Source organism: Chaetura pelagica, unplaced genomic scaffold, assembly GCF_000747805.2.
Source record: "Chaetura pelagica isolate M959 unplaced genomic scaffold, ChaPel_1.0 scaffold166, whole genome shotgun sequence".
Lineage (NCBI taxonomy): Eukaryota > Metazoa > Chordata > Aves > Apodiformes > Apodidae > Chaetura > Chaetura pelagica.
In genome coordinates this window covers 1,711,964-1,734,176 of record NW_009953758.1, presented here as the reverse complement: position 1 = coordinate 1,734,176, position 22,213 = coordinate 1,711,964, and the positions used below count along the sequence as shown (strand labels likewise).

General features: G+C 35.5%; 1 protein-coding gene across 1 annotated transcript in view; it reads left to right on the top strand.

Moving 5' to 3' along the window:
• The first annotated feature begins 2,335 nt into the window (after positions 1-2,335).
• LOC104391492 (chromosome unknown open reading frame, human C10orf11) overlaps positions 2,336-22,213 on the top strand; it is a 640,329-nt gene continuing 620,451 nt past the window's right edge. Inside the window, exons 1-2 of the mRNA XM_010000806.1 lie at positions 2,336-2,344; positions 3,070-3,170. Of these exons, the coding sequence (XP_009999108.1) occupies positions 2,336-2,344; positions 3,070-3,170 (110 nt within the window). The remainder of the gene's footprint in view (positions 2,345-3,069; positions 3,171-22,213) is intronic.

Genomic DNA, 22,213 nt, shown 5'->3' with positions numbered 1-22,213 from the left:
GCTCAGCTGACTGAAAATATTCTCCAGATGTGTGTTCCCTTCAATTGAAGGGAATTACGATGTCTGGAGTTCATACATGACCTATTTGGTGACATATTTAATAAAAATGTTACTTTATGAGTTATTAAGATTACAATATCATTGTAAATGATTGCAGAGATTAGGTGGTAGCATCCTCTGAAACAAGCAAAAGAGATATGCTGTTCTACTGACTGGTTAGATTATGAATTCCATACAGTGTGTCTGCAAGAATATCTGAGACGTCTGTAGCCTATCTGATACTTTGTGGAAAACTTTCTGAATGTTTCAGTGGGATAGTGACCAGGGCACCCATATTAGAGTAACTGACTGTGACCAACCTGTGTTAGATTTGAGTTGGAAAAGTAGGCGATGGAAACATCTACATCCAGTTTTTAATTCCGTGTGATGTTCTGTGACTGGTATAGACAAATCTAAGAAATCTCCCGTTACTGATGTGTCTTGCACCCAAACAGCTGAGGTGTTTTGGGAAGAGTATGCTTGCTCTCATACCTCAGTGATGACATCCCTGGATGTGTCTTACTCTCATTTTGAGGGTATTTGCGACTGATGCAAAAGAAAGGATACTGATTTATGTACATTTTATTGTTTTCTGGGTAAATGATTTTGAACTGAAAGAATTAAAATGATGAAAAGTTATTCTTCTGTTTTCCAGACTACTAACGTCTTGTTTTATACCTGCAATTATCAGGAATTAAAGAGAAGTGTGGAGAAATCAATCTTAAAAACTTGTTCAAAAAGGCTGATTGTGTATTGCATTGCTGGCAGTTGCTGCTGTTCCCACAGTAAAGAGATTTCTTGGGTGTCTGAAGGAAATACATGTATGTGAGGTGTAGAGATCTGCAGCTGAATGCTGTTTGTGTACTTTGAGGAAAAATAAATCTATTTGTTTTAAATGGAGTGTGCTGAAGTAGACTTTGTGGAAGTAAAATTCCTTTTACAAGGCCTCAGCATTATAAGGTCATGACAACCATATTTAATTGGCAAGTATCTGAATAATCTGTTTGTACCAGTTGTGCAAATATATTTCTGTATTATAACAGTTCAAAGGCTGAAGCCCTACAACATTTTGTGTATTTTGTGCTCCTGTGTGCTCCAAAACACTGTTATATGAACTTTTTTTTTTTTCAACTTCTGTTCTTTTGAAACTAGAATATTTATGTCCAGGTAAGTTTCTGAAGCAGTGGGAATGCAGGTCAGAGTCTCTTGCTTCTTCTCCACCACTCTTCCTTGGATGAAAAATAAAGTGGTCTGTGCTCTTGCTGTGTTTGTAGATTCTCAAGATGGTCTTGCCCTCCTAATGTTAGTAGGCATTGTATTTGTCTCATTTCTATTTCAACATGTTTTGTTAAACTAAATGCTTAATACAAAGTATTATTCTGCTGTTAATGTGTTTTTCCAAGGGTTTGCAAGTAATACTTTGAAGAAATCTACCATACAGTGAAGAATGAAGCAATTCTTGTATGCATACCTGCATGTATGTTGTGAAGTGTCTTGTAATTGTCTTGGATGAAAACTGGAGGAAAAAAAAAAATCATATTTAATTCGAGAAATTCTGCAAAACAGTTTCTGTTATGTCCAAACTACTCAAAATGGTTCCTTTCCCTTTTGCCCTTATATTTGCCAGTCTTGTATATCTGGTAGCAGAATGTAATGCTAGAGCAGGTATGGTTTCACAAGGACAGTAAATAGTTAAACTGAGCTTCAAGCTACTTGTTTTCTGCTTGTAAGAATTATTTCACTGTTGTCAGCTTTAGCTCTTGAAGTTATTGAACAAAATTACTTAAATTTGATGCAATATAATATTATCAGATTGCAATAATTTTTAGAGTGTAAGAGACCAGGATAACTTGTAAAAGTACATACCATCAGTCTGTTCTGCAGAGGAGTCTCTATTTCAACAGAAAGTTAAACACTATCAAAACAAATTGTGAGTTTTTTGCCTATTTTTCATCTAACATCTTCTAGACCAGGGGGATGTGGTCTTGAAATTAGCTTTCTACTAGATATTGATATAATAGTAGTAACTTACAGATGGTGGTCTAACACAAGGTGGAAATCTAACTAGCAAATTGCCACTTAAGGGCAATTAGAATTTCTTTAGTTCAAAATCCGACCTGGATGAACCAATATAGATGTATAGAATTCATGACAGTAGGTGTGGCAGGCTTTGTGGGCACTCTTTGAAATCAAACCGAAGACAATACAGCAGAGACCATAAAAAAAGTGTAACTCTTTTATTTTTTGCGTGTTTCTGGGAGTACCATCGGTGGCTTCATTCTGGCTAAATAAACAAATGGCCCGAGTAGGCTGTATTTTTGCTACCACTAATTCTTCCTATGTTTGTTAAAGGTGAGTTAGATGAGGTGGTATGAAAAAGAAGGAAAATACATTAATGAGTATTTTGGTATAAGAAGTATGATCTGAACATAGGTATTGAAGCCAGAAATCATAAAGACTTGCACAACTGTTTGAAAAAAGCTGCATGTTTGTTTTTTCACATCTTTGGCAGCCCTCTTTCTCTGTCTCTTGCATGTCACTGGAAAGAATAATCTCCTCAAAGGATGGCTATGAGAATGAATTGACAGCACACTTCTTAGATATTTCTGGACCAGACTTTACAAAGTGATCTTTTACTGTGTTTTGTACTGAGAGACAAATGAGAAAGTCCTTTGAATGGCTCCTGATCTTTAAAAAAAGCTTATTCTGGAGTGTATCAGAATGAAAATATAAAATAATGTTGGGTCAAAGTATTAACAGTAGAATAGAAGAAATATGACATATTTGCTAAAATTATTTTTACCTGAAAGGAAACAACACATTGTACGTAAGACTATAGATGCAATAAATATGAAGCTGATTGTATCAATAGGAAAGTGAGATTGTGATAAATTCTATAGCAGTGAAACTGATGTAGCTATGACAAATATTTACTATATTGTATTATGTCACTGGATCAACGAGACAGAATCTGGACAGGAAACTGAATAATCCACTTACAAAAGTTTCCTTTTTGCTCCCAATTCTTAGGTATCCTACATTAGTCAAGACTGTGAAGAAATTCCAGAATTCCTAGGAAGAATATATGGACATATGGCAAAAAGGCTAGATCTTAGCTTCAACTTGTTAAGGTATGTGGCACTATATAGACTTTCAAGTGCAATATGGGACATAAACTCCAAAAATAGACTGTTTATTATTATTATTATTATTGTGTTGTGTTTTTTTTTTTTAATAGAAGCATACATATATGTCAGCTGCATTTATTTCTTATCAAGTGGACGACACTGTTTTTAGGCAATGTTTGTCTCTTTTTCTTGCACACATGGAACACAAATAACCAGGTGAGTTTGGAAATTTCTTGTGTTGACAAAAGTGATACCCAATGAAAAGGATATGTTTGTTCTCTGCTCATAATGGAAAATTATCTGAAGAAGTGAAGAATGAGATCAAAAGTGAATTGTTCTTAGCCAGAATACAAGTAAGTGTGTGCTCCTTTCTTTTTCTTTTTCAATCTTTGGTTAATACTATAAATGGTTTGTAAAACTCTTTTTGCAGATTATGTGTTTTTGTTGTATGTTTTTGGGCAGCTGTATAGTTATGAGCTAAAACTAAATGCAGGTAGAATTTATAAATAAAATATTTTAATGTATGGATTGATTTAGAATTCTGGAGCATTCCCATTAGATATTACAGTCTCCTTTTTAATTTAGTTTGGTGTGAGAGACCCTGGTGAGGTCCAGCAGTGTAGCATTTGAGTTTACAACTCTGTAGGTGAGGGGGGGGGGAAAGGAACAGAGTGTAGTTGCTCGTTTAAGAAAAAGCATAGTTTTTTAGTGGCAGAGTTGGACTCTTTTGGTTTTTCCTTTTTTTTTTTTTTTATATAGGGTAAGCTTAGTGTCTGCTTGTGAGAAGAAAGACACACAGAAGTAGTGTGCCAGTGCTTTTTTCTCCTAGAGGGAACAAGCACTGATTTGAACTTACTTAATACTCATAAATGCTATCCTGAGTCACTGTCAGCTCTGAAAGACCCAATTCCTACATGCAAGTGGTAGCAGAGCAAAGAAGGCACTAAGCAATATGTGGATTGCTATACTTCTGTTATATATACATACATACATACATACATGCATATGTACATACATACATACACACACACACTTCTGTTTTACTTCTAGCTGATTCAGTGATTCTATGGAAATTGTAATGAGAAGAAAGAATTTTGCTGGGGGAGGCAACTGAATGGACTTTTTTTCATTTCGTCATGAAGATAATTTAAGTTCTGCTTGTGTATTCAGATTTAACGTCATCAACAAGACTGCTCCTTCTTAACACCTTTGGAGGTACTACCTCTGGACAAAAAAAAAAAAAAAAGAGTTTCATGTAATACATGGTTTGAATAATAGTTCATCTGAGTTAGTTTTATTTCATAAAATAAAACATAACATTAAATCTAGATGTAAAATTCCACTTTGAAACTCTAAGTCATTAGTTCATATTTTAATTGAGAGCTTAGCTGGTGGTATATTTGTCAAATCTGTGTTTGTTTTCATCTCTTTTCTCCTTCCCTATCCAAAATTCTATGACTTAGCCTATTTTTCAGAAGGGATATAATTTGGTTTTATTTGGGTTTGTGAGGGGAAAAAAGCGTGTTAAAATAATTTATGGGGAAACATGAAAGAAAGTGCTAGTTTTTGGGGTGGCTGCAAGTGACTTTTGATGCAGGATAGCTTACTGTTATAAAGCTATAAAAGTATTCTAATGCAAAAAAGTCAGGTCTAGGATGTGTGGGTTTTTTTTGTTGGTTTTTTTTTTCCCTTTCTTCTTTAGCTTAGGGAAGCTAATATGAAGTATGATGAGACCAGTAATGTTTTCTTATTTGAGTGGTGATAGATGTACTAGGCATCTAGTAACTAGGAATGAAGTATTTATTATACAGTAGCTGTTCAGACTTGTCTACACTCATATGTGAATACTATGTCTGCATATTATAGAAAGAGTCAGATAAAATATGTAATAAATGTCATAGCCTTAAATGAATGTGAATACAGAAGAGATGTCTTGGGCAGCTGTTGAAGCAAGTGTAAACAGTAAGATATTTTTTTGACTCCTTTAAACAGATATTGTTGTTTGAAAAATCTGACAATGCTGTAGCATAATAATGAGTTTTATCATTTTTATCAGTGAATACTTAATTTGAAAAGTTTAGTACGTTGTTTTCAGTGTGGAAGAAAATCTAAACATCTCTTTAAAAAGGAGTCTGATTTTCTAGAAAAAATTGCTATCTATTGGTAAAGTGTAAGTTGAGTGAAGGACACCAAGCGTGATCCAAATCTAGAAAAATATAAATATAATATTGTGCTTTGCTGGCACAATATTTATTTGCAGTGAAGATATTAGTTTTCCTTACACTGTGATTCATTATTAGATGACCATATGTGGGTGTTCTTTGAAAAAAAAGTATTTTAGTGGCCACTAAATTTTCAGACTGCATTTAAACCAGAGAAATGTTGAACTATTCAGCATTTGCCTGGTCTTAGTGTTAGGCATAAATAAGTACTTACCAAGCTTTTTTAATGTTGTTTTGCATGTAGGGTTTCTGTGTCCTATCCCCTGTAAGTATGGTTACTGCCAAGTGTATTTTGGGAAGGAATCATCCTTCTGTAGCAGGCAATAAATTCTGTTATGTTAAAGTGTCAGTAGAATTTCTGACACCATAAAAATTACATTAAGAATTTAAGAAATTGTTCTTCAAGGGAAGATTTCTTATTTTGTGGGCAGCAATATTTGCAGTCATGTTATTTGATATTGCTACCATGGGTGTAGTTGCATGGAGAGAGATCTCTCTGTCTGGTGTAACATGTTCAGCTTTGTAGGCAGTTGACAGCAAACCCTTCTTGCAAGACAGCGCTGTGCTATCTCAGCCAGGAGTTGTGTGCTGTTGTAGACTTGCAGTCTCTCCAGTATCTCCAGATACTCATCCACATGAGACTCTCACCAGAAAGATGTATTTGTACTGCATGATACAGATGTCACAGAATTTTCTTATGCAGTGATATAATGTAATACTTGATTGTAAAATTGCTGTAGTGAATCATAGTGGTTTTGATACCACTGTGATGCAGGTCACTTTGTTGCAGAAGTCAGGATAGAGCCAGGAAAGGGTTTTTTTTGCCATTTAAGGCTTTCCACTGTAAATGTATGTTTTCGGAGGTTTGTCCAGGTGTACTGGAAAAAGGGTGGAAAGACTGGATGATGTTTTTACTAAAGTGGGAAAAACTTATTAAAAAATGCTGTATTTTGTGACTTACATGCAAACAACTTTTGCCAAGCTAATCCCTTAGTAACATATTTCAAGAGATGCTGTTGTGTCTTTCTGGGAAATACAGCTTGTTTTGTACAAATCAAGGAGTTTCTTCCCACTACCCCCTTTTTAAAAAGAAACAAACAACTTGTTGAGTTGATACACATTTGATAATAATTTTTTTAAAAGTAGAGATATCTTCTAATTTCTTACTGGTTGTTATGGCACTTCTGTCTTTCTTTTCTTTTTCTGCAACGAAGAGTAATTATTGTTACTCTATTTCTCTGATTTTTTCTTTTTGGGTGCAATGTAAACACAAATTTACACGGGACCAGAGAACTAAATTGGAGGAAGCAGGGGTTGTCATTGGTTCTTTTGTATTGGCAATTTAGTAGAAGAAAATGTATATTTTTCAACATTTTTTTTCTGACTTCAGCATTTTTCCTAGTCTAGAGCTCCTTTCTTTTATTAAATTAAATTAGGGCCTGTGTAGATGCCTAATTGTCTTTGTATCAGATGTGGTAAATCTAATAACAACACTTGATTAAATAATCACAAAACTTGGTCTTTAAGGGAATTGTCTTTCTTGTTTGCCTTTTTGCAAGGGCTGGTATCTCCTTGATTACCCTGAGTGATACATAGATCCAACTCTCTCTTCTGGCAGCCAGAGCAAAGCCACTGTTACCAGTTACAGCGGTGATGCCTCTCTTTTTCCCAGGAGGAAAAGGAAAGACAGAGGTGAATGGCAAAAGGGAACTTTTTATGAGGATGTTAGAGGAGAAAGAGGTGTGGCACCTCTAGGTATTGTGTATGGGGCAAAGGGAAAAAAATAACGTGTACTTAAAAGCGTGTGAGTTGTAATCAGCACTGGATTTCCTCCTGTTTACACCTCTGGCAGACAGAAATCCTTCAACCCCAGACCATGATAGTCCACTTATTAATTATTTCTTCTTATACTGTTTTCCTTACAGATCTTTAAAAATATTTTCTAATGGCTTTTCTTTCCTTCTGGGACTAATGGGAGGTTGTGAAGAAGATGGAGCCGAACTGTTGTTAGATGTACAGCAAAAGGATAAATGGCAGTTATCACAGGTTTCAGCAAGGGAATTTCCAACTGTTTTGTGAAGGGCTTCACTATTAAAAAGATTGAGTGGAAGAGGTGCCCAGAGAGGCTGTAGAACCTCCATCCTGGGTGGTGTTCGAAGTGCAACTGGACAAAGCCCCAGGCAACCTAATCTAACTTTGAAGTTGCCCTGCTTCTTAGCAGGAGATTGGGCTAGATGACCTCTAGATGCCCCTTCTGACCTAAATAATATTATGATTCTGCAGCTTTATTGGTGTGTTCATTATAAAATGGCCTGAGTTGTAGCAGTTCTTTTGATTTGTTACTGGTAATGATTTTCAGCTATTTTAGAAATGAACTATTTATACCGTGTATTTTCAGTAAGTCATGTTTCAGGAGGAGAGATGTTTTGCTTTGGAAATCTGCTCCTGAGTCTCTCATGGCAACTGTATTTCATAGCCTTCCCTGATAACAGTACTGTAAAGGCTACTATTTTGTTTCATAATATGTGGAAAGCATTCCCCAGTTCCCATTTAATGAAAGTGTAGAGTATGGAGGGAAAGTCACTGATGTGCCAGTGTTGGGAGGCTTTGCTGAAAAGGCTTTCAAGGGGGAATGAAAAACTGTTGTTGATCATTGGAAGATAAAGTTTTCACTGAATTAAAAAAAAAAAAAAAGGTGAATAATAATCACTGGTGAAGGAAGGAAAGGAATAAATAAGTGGGAAGGTTGTAATGCAGGCAGGGAGTAGCGATTTGGATGAAATACAAAGATTTAATTTTTTCTAGGTTGCCTATTTCTTGCTGTCTTGTGGAGAGGAAAAAAAACCCCTATTTGAAAGTTATTTGTCTCAAATAACTTTCTTTGTGCCAAATTTCTCATTTCAAATTAAAGGCTAAATGCACTGTTGGGCTCGAGTAACTATGTCACTGTTTTTGTACAAATAAGTGCCATGTTTTTATAAATAACATCTACAGTTCAAGTCACAGAGAAGTCCATCTTACAATTTTGTCCTCAGTAGGTTTAAACATTTGAGTTGTTTTTCTTTTTCTTACAGATATTTCTTCTGGGTCTGAGCTATGAAGTGAAAGGGAGAGTGAATCTTTAATCTTGGCCAATGAGGGAGGATTAATCCAGTAATTGTGCTCATGGAGATACAGACATCCCTTCCCTCTCTCTAGGGTGCAGATTATTTCTGCTAGAAGCATGAATAATTTGCACAGTGTGTGCTAGTGCCTGTTTTTCTCTGTCCGATTAAGAGGATGTACGTATTAAAACATCCCCTTGAACTTTAATCCTAGTCTGGAATGTTCCTCCATGACTTTTGTGAGACTGAGGATTTGTAATATCCTCTCTGTGGACTGGAGATTGTTTGTTTCTTCTGCCTACTGTTTTCTTGCCTGGGGGAATATGCAAGTGGCAGCTTGAAACTGGACTTCAGTTTTACACTGCATGTTTCTCTTTGTGAGTTGAGTATGTGAAAGAGAGGCTTTTTTTTGTTGTTCTTTTTTTCCTTGCCACCTTCCCAGTCTGTGCAGCAATAAGACACACAGAACAGGAAGATGAACAACAAGAAAGAGATGGAACTAAAAGCCAGAATTCAAAACAAAGCATGACATATTTTTAAAAGCCTTTATACTGATCTTTGTAGCATTTTAAAATGTTGAAGAAAAGGCAGTATTGTTAAAACTTTTTGATGGTTTTTTTTGTAAGGTAGAAAAATATTTTCAACATAATTGGGTAACTCTTAATCGTAGCAATTGCATATTTATCAGTATGAGGGGCTGTTATTAATGTAGCTGTCATGCACAAACACATTTCTGAATTAAATCCATTTAGTATGTGCATTATTCGGTCTAGAATGTCACCAGGACATCAAAGTCCCCTTAGGCATAAGAGCACAGTGCCCTGCTGTGGCTGCAGAAAGGGCTTGATCAATAAATGTAACATGTTAATGCAGAGCAAATAGAATAAAAGATTTCTTTGACAAGACATGAAAAATCACCTTGTGGCAGCTGGCATGGTGATGCCATTTCAGCGGAGACACTAGCAAAGTTGATCTGACAAGTAAAGAGGAGAGATGATGGTTATAAGGTGCTTTTGTTTCAAACTTCTTTCTTGACCTGTCAGGTTTTGAAGGAGCCTGAATGGCCCTTTTTTGTCATGTGAAAATTGTAGTCTTAGGCAGTTATGAAGCAGTTATCTCTTCTCAAATTGTGAATGCTGCTGTTTAATTGATTCACTTAGCATTTGAAACTGTCACGCATTAATAATTGCTAAATCCTGTAGATACTGCTTCAGTGTGTCATGCTTAAATGTGTAGTTATCAGAAAATTAATATCCTTAATGAACCGATGCTTTCAAACTAGCATTGCATGAAATCTCTTTTGCCCTTTCATTTGCTGGAGGTGTATCAGCCAGTTTTCAGAGAAACCCCTCCTGACAGTTGTGTGGTTCTATTTATTTATTTATTTATCTGATGCCCGACAAATGCCAGCTTTGCTTTGGGTACATAGTGTGCTCAATGACAATAAATACAGTAATTATGCTGGAGTTAGTAATTAACATAATTATAGTCAATTACAACAAATACAGTGCAGAGCTAAATAAATGAGGGTGAGAAATTAGCAAGCTAATTGGTTTACCTTACTTGCTGCTTTTTTTTACAACTAGCAGTTGCAGATACGTAGGAGAAAGAGCGTTGTTTACAAATAGCTGATTGTGTTTTGAAATAATTCTGTTGTATGGCCCTTGCTCCTGTTTCTTTTACCCTGAGGTGAAGAGAATTGAAATATGGGGTAGTGATTAGAAGGAGAAAGAAGCTTCTGTTCTGTCCTCATTGAACCCTTTGAAAGAAAATGTATGTACTTGCTTTATTTTTAGATGCTTATAGTACTGAAAGGAAAGAAAAGGTCCTGATTCTTCACAAGCAAAACACATTGGTACAGAAATTTTGGTCATATATTTTAATCTCCTTGGATGTGGCCTGAATTACCTAAGGTACATCCATCTGTTTATTGACATCATAGAGATCTACGTAACACTGGATAGCTAAGGAAAGAATTCAAATCGTTCAAGTAAACCAAGTGTGTTGAAACAGTATGCTCTTGTTCAGCCATCAGTTTCAGTAATTTAGAACCATTGGACCAGTAGAGATGCAGAGTATCATAACATTTGTGCACATTATAATTGCCTGTTTTGTTTCAAGATGATTTATAGTATGTTGTTTGAAATAAGCATATTCGAGCTATGCAATTAATCTGTTTCACCCTCCTTGGTTTTTTCTTTTCTTTCAAGCATGACCACACTTTACAATATGAGAAGAGAATTAATATGTTTAGGTATTGAAGATTTTTGTATTGCTTTTTTATAAAAGATGTCCAGTAGCAGCTGAGATTTCTTTCTTAGAGTAAGAGAAGTGGTTTACAAATGTTTGTAAATTTTGTAATTTAAATAGTTCACTGTTTCAAGGTAAATGGAATTATATTTAGAGAATGAAACAAAGGAGAGTACTTTCCACAGATAAGCAATCTGAAATGTATTAAAACTTGGTAATTTTTCTCCTGTTATTGCCTGAATGTATCACATTCATATGAGTGGGTTTGTAGTTTAAGGTAGGTACTTAAAATTTACCCAAAAGGCATGTCCTACAGTTAGCACAAGATGCTGTTTTGTAAATAACATTGAAAGGTTATGAATATCTGAAAAGAAATGTACACTAAGATGGGTAAGGGTGGTCACTCTTCAGAAGCAATTCAGTTGGAAATCAATTTGCTAAATGAAATATGTATACACAAAGAATAATTTAAATTCTTTAAAATTTACAGTTGTAATGGTCTTTCAGGTGAAGTCTTACATGTTCATTAATCACTATGGACTACATTATGCATAATTATCTTTCTATTAAAATAACAATGAAATAGTCTTACCCTACTGGATGGTCTGAAGACAAGTGTGATGATGGGTTCACTTTCTATAAGGGTAACACCTAGGGAGTTGTATAAGATAAAGTTTTACACGTGTATGTCTATTGTAAACAAGGAAAGAGAGTCTTACCAGTAAGAAAAAGAATTTTAGACTTCAAATATTAATTTTATTTTTGATAGTTGATAGACAATCAAAGCTAAATCAGCTTTTGGCTTTCTTCTTCCTCTCCTTTTCCCTCCCACCATGCCTTCCCCCTTTTGAAAAGTGGAATTTCAGTGGGAACCAGATGTGATCTGGGTAATGTATAAGGAAAACTTCTTTATCCTCTTTGAAAATTTTGAATAATGTAAAAAAACCCACAACTATTAAGATGAACCTTGTGTCACATACAGTAGCCATCTCTGTGTTTTATTATTTTATCAACTTTAAATGTGACTATAGACTATTTGCTTTTACAAAGTATTATTTGTGTGTGTTTTTGTGATTTGTATATTTTCATGCTGTCTAATTGCAGTTGCTGGTTTATTGTTGATACAAAGGGGACCAGTGAATGTCTGATTTTAAAAATGCTAGACTAATGGCTTATGATATGTATTTAAATATCTCAGCAATTTCAGCATACTGTGCCAAGGATGCTGTTACATGTAAGGACAAACTTAAATTGTTGTATTTTAATCTGGTTCTCATGGCTGTTATCTTCTTTAGTCCCAACAGCCTCTCTTTTTGTCCATTGATCCTTGCTTGACTTTTTATGGCCACATAGTCACTAATGGACTCTGAAAACACTGTAGTATATATACTTCTGACCCCGGTGCTGGCCATTATCTGTTGATTTACTATGTCTGACAGATCAGAACATAAGATTTTTTGTTTTCTGTTTTGCTTTTCTCAAGGAGCTTAACATTGTGGAAGGAGTTGTCCTGACAATGTATCATGTGGCAGAATTAGGCAAAAACCTGCTACCTGAATGATGGCTTGTGGGGCGGGTGGGGTGGTGTCAGTGTGTTTTCATATTGTGTACTGGAGAAGTCTCAGGAGGATTACTGTTAAATTTGGTAAAAATCTGCACAGTTGGACATTAAGTAAAATAAGGTTGTGAGCTTGAACTTCTGCATCCTTGAATAAAGCTAGTGAATGTTGTTGTGATGGATGATGAAAGTTGTTTTTTTGGTGGCATCCATTTCTAGGGCACTGTTGCAGTCATGAGTAAAGGTGAAATCTGTACTGCTGAACAAAGGTGAGTAAGAAACTCCCTGAACCTGAACAGAGATCGGGTATCATATTAAGCGTCCATTGACTCAAGGCTGTTGACAAGATCTTTTGACTGAAGCCAAGCATTTCCCAGTGAACTGATGTTTGCATCACATAATTTTATTTGTGTTTGAATGAGTGAGGAGTGAACTGCTTTCTCGTTATCTAATTTCCTGTGTGAGACTGAAGTTGTTTTTTGGAGTGATGTTGAAGGGTTAATACACACAATCTGCACTTGTTCTCTGAGTACCTGGAGGGATATTGTCCTGAATGAGGTGGGTGCAGCAGGCTGCTACAGTTAGTTCACTGGCAGTCAGTCCAGCTCCTCTTGTGAGAACTGTAATCAGTCTTAAAGAAAAATTAGTTTTGCTTTCAGTGCTGTTCTGAATGACAGGAATCTGTGTCCAATGGAGAGAAAATCAGTTAATAAATGGAAGACTACTACAATCTGGAACGTACTGGCATTTGGAGAAGAAATAGTTTGATGCACTTGTTCTAGCTTTCAAAGAATGTCAATAGATTGCAAGTAACATCTGACTTCTGCATGGTCTATAGCTATCTAGATTTTAAGACTGAGCGCTACTTGTGTTAGAGTATTGGGAGTTGAAGAAAAGAGCGTGATAAAGAGCATGTTGTACGTATGTAATCAGATGGACTGTTCTTACTTTCTGACTTCCTTAATCTCTCTTACTCTAAGACAGTATTTCCTCATGACTGCTGTTGTGAAACGAATGAAGGACTGCAGAAATAACTGTTGTCTGTGGACCAGAAGCTTGACTGAAGGGAAGAACCTGCAGTAACCTTGGAGCTATTGTCTCTGTCTCTTTCTCTCTGTTTTGTTGAAAGGTATCTTCTCTCCTTAATGCAATACACAAGATTCCCAGCGTCTAGTTGCAGATGTAAAGAAATGGACTAGTTTTCCTTACCAATCACTGATTAAGAAGGGTCTCTGTCCTCCAGTATTCAACAAACCTGCTGAGTGGTCATGGTACAAATAGATAATTGGCATTTGACAGGTAAAATCCTTACAGATCTTTTGTTTATGCATTTCTTCTTTGTGATGTGTTGTCTTGTGTGTTTTGTGCCATTTTTAAGATCTTGCATTTTACATAAATCATCTTTACAGAAATTATCTTGGAGATGTTTTTCAGTTTAAAAAGACAACCCCTGAGCCCTTAGCTCCTGCAAGTGTGAAAAATGAGTATTATAGAAGTGGAAAAGGGCCATGCATCTTTCTCAAGATCAGGAGCCAGCATATCAATCCAGACATCCTATACAATAATTATACTGTCTTTAAGGTCATAGTTAATTCAGTGTTACAGCTCAGTTGCAGGCTTTACCCATACACTGGTGCTGGCAATCGTGAAGTTTTACAACTTTTATTTCTGTTTTTGTTTTGTTTTTCATGGTCTTTAATCTTCACCATGCTTGCCTGAGTGAGTTCCTTACTGGTAGAGTTGAAAGAACATGTTTTTATTTATAATTTCTTCTCGGTATTCTCAGTACTCAGTATTGGCCTTGGCATGAGCTCTTACTGAGACTCAGAGGAGGAAAGTTATATCAGCATAGTGGTGTCAGTCCACTTGGCCTTGGTCAAAGTCAGGCTCTTGCTCTGTTGATATTGTTGCACTGAAGACTAGAGTGACTTATTACTTGTCAGCTACAGATTTGATTTTTTACATTTGCAAAACTAAGAAAGGAATTAAAAAAGCTGTATGGGATATTTTGTAGGGGATTTTTGCTTGTCTGTTTTTCAGTAGAAAGCTTATGTTCTTGGTTCTCTCAGCTGGTTCATTTTTATAGAATGTATTGGAAAGGTGCAACCATTTTGAGCAATAATTTTCAATGCTTGTTTTGCTGAATGTTAAAAGATGGGGAATATATAGAATTAAAATATATTAAATGATATTGAAAATGTGGCTTTTATTTTAGGATCTAACTCCACATTTCTTATTTGACAAGTGGGCCAACTGGTGCAGTTTGTTCCTTGTGAATCTGCCCAATGGAAAGACATCATAGGGCTCAATGTTTTAAGATTACATTCAGAAATATGATCTACCTTTCCCTTAGAATGTTAATCAATAAGATGCTGACAGGGAGCTCAGTTTATGAATTTAACAAAGAAGCTACCTGTTACCTATATTTAATACTTTAAAAAATAATCATTTCCAACCATTAGTTTGAAGATCAAAGTTAGCATATGTATTCTTTGTAAGAGAGGCTTGTACTTGTGGTGACTTAAATGACTTATTTAGTAATTACATATTTATTCATCATGGGTATTATTACTTGTCAGCTACAGATTTGATTTTTTACATTTGCAAAACTAAGAAAGGAATTAAAAAAGCTGTATGGGATATTTTGTAGGGGATTTTTGCTTGTCTGTTTTTCAGTAGAAAGCTTATGTGCTTGATTCTCTCAGCTGGTTCATTTTTATAGAATGTATTGGAAAGGTGCAACCATTTTGAGCAATAATTTTCAATGCTTGTTTTGCTGAATGTTAAAAGATGGGGAATATATAGAATTAAAATATATTAAATGATATTGAAAATGTGGCTTTTATTTTAGGATCTAACTCCACATTTCTTATTTGACAAGTGGGCCAACTGGTGCAGTTTGTTCCTTGTGAATCTGCCCAATGGAAAGACATCATAGGGCTCAATGTTTTAAGATTACATTCAGAAATATGATCTACCTTTCCCTTAGAATGTTAATCAATAAGATGCTGACAGGGAGCTCAGTTTATGAATTTAACAAAGAAGCTACCTGTTACCTATATTTAATACTTTAAAAAATAATCATTTCCAACCATTAGTTTGAAGATCAAAGTTAGCATATGTATTCTTTGTAAGAGAGGCTTGTACTTGTGGTGACTTAAATGACTTATTTAGTAATTACATATTTATTCATCGTGGGTATTTTTTTTCCTTTATATTTTAATGAGTTCAAGACTAATATATTTTAATTTTAAGTCCTTAGGTGTTTGGGAGCAATCAGTTACCTACTTAGAGCAACAGAGCAGCTTATTATGACCAGGATATGGCTAGTGAAGTTATATTTTGCTTACAGTGGTTTGAGGTTTTTGTTCATTGATTTTTGGTCTCATTATTTTTTACCAAAAGCTAAAAATCCATTTTGTCTCTTGAGCCAAAAATCTCTTAAAGCACAAGGAAATGCAGGAGAATTGTCCTTGAACCATTTTAGATGTGAAAGGTCCAAGACTTGCTGCAGTGCCATGACTGCAAGGCTCCATGGACAGAAAATCACTGGATGAGGATGCTGTGTTTTGGGATTCTAGGACTTTCAAGACCTTTTAGCTGCAGAGGAAAGATGAAAACTTGACCTTGTTACCAAAATGATAAAGTGTACTGATTATTTCAAAGCTCTTAAAGGCTGAGGGAAAGGTGTTCTAGATGGCCAAGGATTAACAGTATATTGAATATTCAGAAAGCTCTACTTCTAACACAGTTACATTAAGATAATTTAAAACTCCAGTGTGTTTTTATTAAAATTACACCTGCTCAAGGATCTGAACACTTTCTACCTATTATCTTACATTTCATACATTCTCTATCATGGATAGTGAAGTACTTTGCAATAGCACAGAAACAGTGTGAAGGTGGTTAAATTTGAATGGCTTTGGAAAAAAACCCTATCAAATAGTATGTTTTCTAAGAAATGGAAACCAGCTAACTAAGTGAGAGGCTCTGTATGTGTCCAGTTTACTTCGCTCACTCTGTACCTTCTTTTCCTCCTCCCCACTGCCTCCAGCTCCTTAAATGAGCAGAAGGCTCCTGAAGATACTGCCAAGAGATTGGGGTGCAGATGCAACATGAGGTTCTTCCTTTCTTGCAAAGTCTCTCTTTTGTTCATTGAGTTGCTTGTAGTCAGGAGCCAGGCATTAGCAGGAACGAACAGCTAGCTCAGCTGTTCCTGTACAGTATTGGTTCCAATTCTCTCAGGTGCACAACTGGTAAATTGTCCTCTAGCCTAAGTGGGAAATGTCAGAGGGCAGTTAAATTATTTTCACTGTTAATTCTTTGGCTTCCTTTAAATAAGTTGTATTAACAAATGGTCTGTTACTACCACTAATAAAAGGGCTTTAGAAATGTGGAAATGTGGATAATCAACCCATTTAATGTGGGCCACTGCTTTGCCACCAAATTACAGGCTCTGGTCACTGCAGCCACAGGTGGTTCGAAACCTGCATTGAAATGACTGAACAGCAGAAAAGAAGTTTCTGGAGTTAAGGAGACTAATAGCTTTACTGTAGATTTAGTTTTGACCATCATTTTTCTCTCTTTCTACTAATTGGTAAATGGAGGAAGTGAGGATGTTATATCTCTGTATTGAGCTAAAAGTGAATGGGAAAGTGTTTCTTCATGCATTTCAGTACATCAGATGAAAATCTTGGTTGCTGTAGCCCTACTATTTAAAACCAAAGTAAAAAGGTGAAGTAATCTTTAAAACACAGTTCTGCATGTTTGTTTGGGATTTTTCATTTTTTTTCTATGTGGAAACGGAAGTACCCTGGAAGCAACTAAGGCTAATATGAGTGGAAAAAGTAGTGCTAGAAATTTGATACTTGTATTTACACCATAGCCTATTATACTGATGTGACCTGGAATGAATAAATAATTCCTGTATTGTAGCAGATACATCTTAGCACAAGCAGAATAGTGTCAGAATTGGTCAGTAAGCTTCAGTGTATATGCAGAAGCATCAAATGTTTTAGGTTCTGTACCTTTCGTTTAATACACAATGAAGTTATAATCTAGATCAGATTTTCTGAGTGATTCCTTGGCTGCAAATTTCCATACAGCTCTCATTCTTAAGGGAAAACAAACACAAAAACAAGCAAAACCAACAACAACAAACAAACAAAAACAAAAAACCCCACAAAACAAAAACCCCCTCAAAGCCCAAACCAACAAAAAAAACACCACAAGAAAATCTTAAAAAAAAATATATGTAAGTACAGACGTATGTTAAAGGTTCATCTGTTAACTCCTAAAATCAAATAATATATGAACTTGCCTCTGTATCAAGAAAAGTTATTTACTTAAATTACACTGCTGCTTTTCAAATATTTTACCACTTGCAGAAAATGATAAATGTCGCCTTTCGCTAGATTTTTTTTTTTTTTGGTATGCTGAGCACAAGTGAGATCTTTGATGTTTAAATCTATCCATTTGGATATAAAGAACATTTCTCATATTGGAGACTGCGTTCACATCTGTGCATGTATGTAGAAGGCTAGTTGTCACTCATTTCCATCCTGCATAGGCCTATTTTTCTGCAATGTTTTAAAATCTGTTCCTTGTCCACAGCATTTTATTTATTTATTTATCTATTTATTTATTTATTCCTTCACATCTCTGTAAGTGATCATTGAACAGAGAAAGTAAATTGCTGTTAAGATTCCCTCACTAGTGATTCCAGCTAAACCAACCACAACTAGTGTTTTGAAAGCAAACAATCCTGTGCTTTTTCCTCGTTGGTGTCTAGTGAGCAGAGTGCATGAGAACAGAGAGCTTTGACCCCAGAGAGATTTGCATGATAGACTCTCTTCGGATTCTTGTGTAAATCATAATAAGGCCCCATGTATAAACTTGACAGCATCTCTCTGTGCTTGACATTGTAACTTCAAGCTTTTATGTTATTTAAATATACTAAAATGTATCCTGTATAAGACTGCAGGTGCTGTTACACTTCTATTAGAGCATGGTAACACTTACCAAAGGAAGACTCTGAGGCTGGTGAAAGAGTTAAGCAAAGCAGCCAGAAACCATTTTCAGCTTTTACTTTGCAGATACAACCTTTTAAGCATACCTACATTTACCTGCAATGGCAATCATTTTGCATTTTAATGACAAATCAAGTACGATAACTTGCATTTGAAACGAAAGTGCCTTAAATGTCTCTGGCTGTCAGAATGAGATGTTAGGGGCTTGATGAAAAGAGAACAAAGAAGACAAAGTATGAAGCCTAGATACAGAGCAAAATGAAATAAAACCTTGTATGGCCTGTCAGGGGTGTCAGTTGATATTCCTATCTAAAGCACATTATAGTATTACTTTGCAGCTCATAGCTTACTCATCTGTCTTTTTTAATTCATCACATTCTAGCCCACATCTTTTAAGTCCCATGTGTCAACAATGGAAGAAATCTGTTAATTGACAAATGAGTGTCACAAATGTGAATTGGTGCCTTTACATCAGAGGCAGGTAGTCTCTGTTGTTTTTTGTCGGCTCTATTATTGGCATAAGCCAGTGTAAGACATCTGTCTTTGCCAGAATGAGAGATGACAGCCAAAGAAGGGCTGTCATTGTTTTAGTGCATGTTCATTCTGCTGAGGTACTGTATAAAGATAAAATGTCAGTTAAAAGAATATGAAAAACTATCGAGAGGAAGTCCTTAAATTACTTGGGAAGGGGATCCGGGAATTGGTGCCAGAATTGAAATCTGAATGTTCCAGTTTGCATCCATCACATCGATTTAAAAATAATACTTTCTGAGTAACTGGGTCAGTTTATAAGGCATTTAGGAAAACGTTATGTTGTGTTGGCATAATTAGCTCATAAGATGAAAGGAAAAACATACCTCCACAGGATGAGTTTATTTATTACAAGTTCATTTTCCAGACATGTATAGAATTGTCTCAATAAAAATATGCTCTCTAGCATCTCTGGCATTGATTTGCATCTGTTTTGAAATATTGAAATTGCTCCTTTGCAATTTCTTTTTCTGTTATAGTTCTATTTTAGATTGATGAATAACATAATGAAATAAAAAGCATAGCCAGCTGTGAGTTGATGAGATAATTAATAGAAAGAAAATTATTAGCATAGTTCTGGGGTGTCCGGTGGGTGCATGGTACAGAAAAGTTATTCTCAAATCACTAAATCCCTTTATTGCAATAAATGACTTTTTAATATCAGATAGTGCAAAAGAGAGGAGGAAAATGTCTTAATGGAGGAGGTGGAAAAGTGGAATAGAATAGAAATGTCATAAAAGTCTGCCATTTTGCTTTTTGGTTTGAATCAAAAGTCATACGAAAGATAAATTGGCACATTAATCCTCAGCAGCTCTAACAACCGTTTGCTATAGGTGCTACAGGACACTCCTCATGTGCTCCCCTCCTTCCAGAATAACTTGTGACTTTGGTTCTAAATTACCTTATCTGAGCTTTGGGGTTTTTGGGGACTATATTGACAGGATCTGGTGAAGGACTGACTCATGATCTGTAGTGAGACTGGCTGTGTTGAAATTTCAAGATGGATGTTTCTAAACAACGCTGTGTTAAAAGTCTAAATTTTAAAATTACTTGTGTTTGCATTATAAATAGAGCTGTCAATATGTTAGATTTTAGAAGTACTCAATTTTTATACTACTTAATACAGGTAGAATTGTCATTAATAACTTTGTAGGATTTGTCTGTGTTTCTTTTTTTGTCATTTGGTTGGTCTTTAAAAATTTTTTAATTATTTTTTTTTTTTAAACTTCTTTCCAGCAACCAGTTGAGCAGCAGAACAAATGTCAGAGTTGTTTCTCTCTCCCCTCTCCCATCAGATGTGGGGCTTTCAAATTTTGTTTTTCTTTGATAACTGAGTTTATCTCCAAGGTGCCTCCTAACTGTTTTGCTGCAGTCTGTGGTTAATGTTGATTGCAGTTTAAAGCCTTTTTAAAATTATTTTTTAAGAAAAGCAAAACTAATATTTTCAAATTTCTTGGAAGTTCATTTTGCTAGATATGTTTTTAAAAGATTATAAACCATGAAAATCAGGAAGTATTTGCTGCTTGTTTACAAAGGTTTATGTACCTAAATTGAACAACTGTAGTTTTGTTAGTGCTAGCCTTGTTCCTCTATTCCCAGCCTTCACTGGTTACAACTAGATAGTTAAATTTCTAATAAAAAGCCATACTGTCGGTGGTTTTATGTAAAATGCCAGACATATCTCTTTAGGCACAGTTTTTAGTAGTGTGTTCTCAAGTTCAGCTTCCTTTGAGAAGTGGAAGGACAACACTGTCTCTGACAGATGGCAGAACTGCGATGTGAGGAGGCCTTGATGATAAACTATAGATGCAAAGTATCTTTTCAGTCCTTCACACTAACTTGTGCAAACCTTTTCTGCATGTTGTCAGGAGTGATGGTTGACACCTGTCCACCTGCTAAATCTGTAATGCTCCTAGAGGTAGTGTAGTTTCATGTGCTACAAAGTGGCACTTCATATTACCTGATACTGGGTGTATCAGCAATATGATGGTACAGCTGAAATTAAAAGCAAGGTAAAATATTGAAAGCACTGTAGACATGGGAGAATTTTTTTGTTTTCAGGTGGATCGAGATTTTCTCATATTTGTTCCCTTTTGGTTGAATGGTATATAAATACAAAAATAGCAACAGTAACAACAAAAAAATATTTGGACTGAGACTGTATCTTCTATTGTTGGTGGACTTTCTTCCTTTCCTAGTTAAAAATTAAAATATGATCAGTAAGGATAAGTAGGAAGAAGAGATCTCATCTCTCTTACAGAACCGAATGTGCTTAATTTTAAAAATCCATGTGCAGAAAATGAAATTTGAGCTAGTTAGGATACCATTCTGTTCCATACTCAGTGATTACTGCAAGATGCCAGGTGGAGCCTACAGGAGAAATTCAGCATGTAGAATTCAGCTGTGGGAGCATGTGTTTGCATGACACTGTTGTCACTGTTGCATTAACTCTAGAAAGGGAAGATACTGGAATTTAAATACAGAAGCATTGCACATGTGTGTGTGCATACCCTCTTGGCAATTCTCCCCTCCCAACTGCCAGCTGTCATACAGAATCTGAAACAGACAAAAATTTATTGGGTAGTATTTAGAAACATGTCAGTGGTAATGACTAGATCTCTGATTTCAATTATCACCTACTAAATTTAGGCTAATGTAATGCATTTGTAGACCTGTTGAATGCACTTGACATCATGTTTAAAATATTTGAAACTGCACTGTTTTTTGATATCACATGTTGACCACTTTCTTTTTCCTATACACATCTGGTGCATGGCAGCAGGCATCCCATGTGACCTATAAAAGCTTCAGTGCTGCTAGTTTGAGTGGTTGTTTTTTCAGATGGTATTACAGCAGAGGAGAAGAACGTGGTCTGAGACTACAATACAAAGCTTGGCTTAATAAAATGCTACTCTAAGATCTGTAATTCACCTTTTTCTCCCCCTTTGCAGTCAGTGTGTAAACAGCATTTTAAGTTTTATTTCTATTGTTCAGCTTTACTTCTTCATTGAAAATCCTTTGTATATAGGTGCCTTGGTCACTTGGGTGCTCTTAAAACTGTTTTAATAACAAATTACCTGTAATCACTGTTCTTCTGTAGAATGATTGGGTGAGATTTAAGGTAGAATCCATGAATTTACACAATTTCTATTGCTAAATTAGCAGAGATTAATGTTTGAATTCACATTAGTTTGAATTCTGCTTTACTTACTCTGCAAACGTTTTATGTGCTGTTATTTTAGGATTATTGAGCGGGATCTTTTAAAAAAATACTTCCTTTTCCAAGTATTGAAATACTTCATTAGAGTGTTGCAAAATAGTTTTCTAACTTCCAGTCTTACATTCTTTCCCT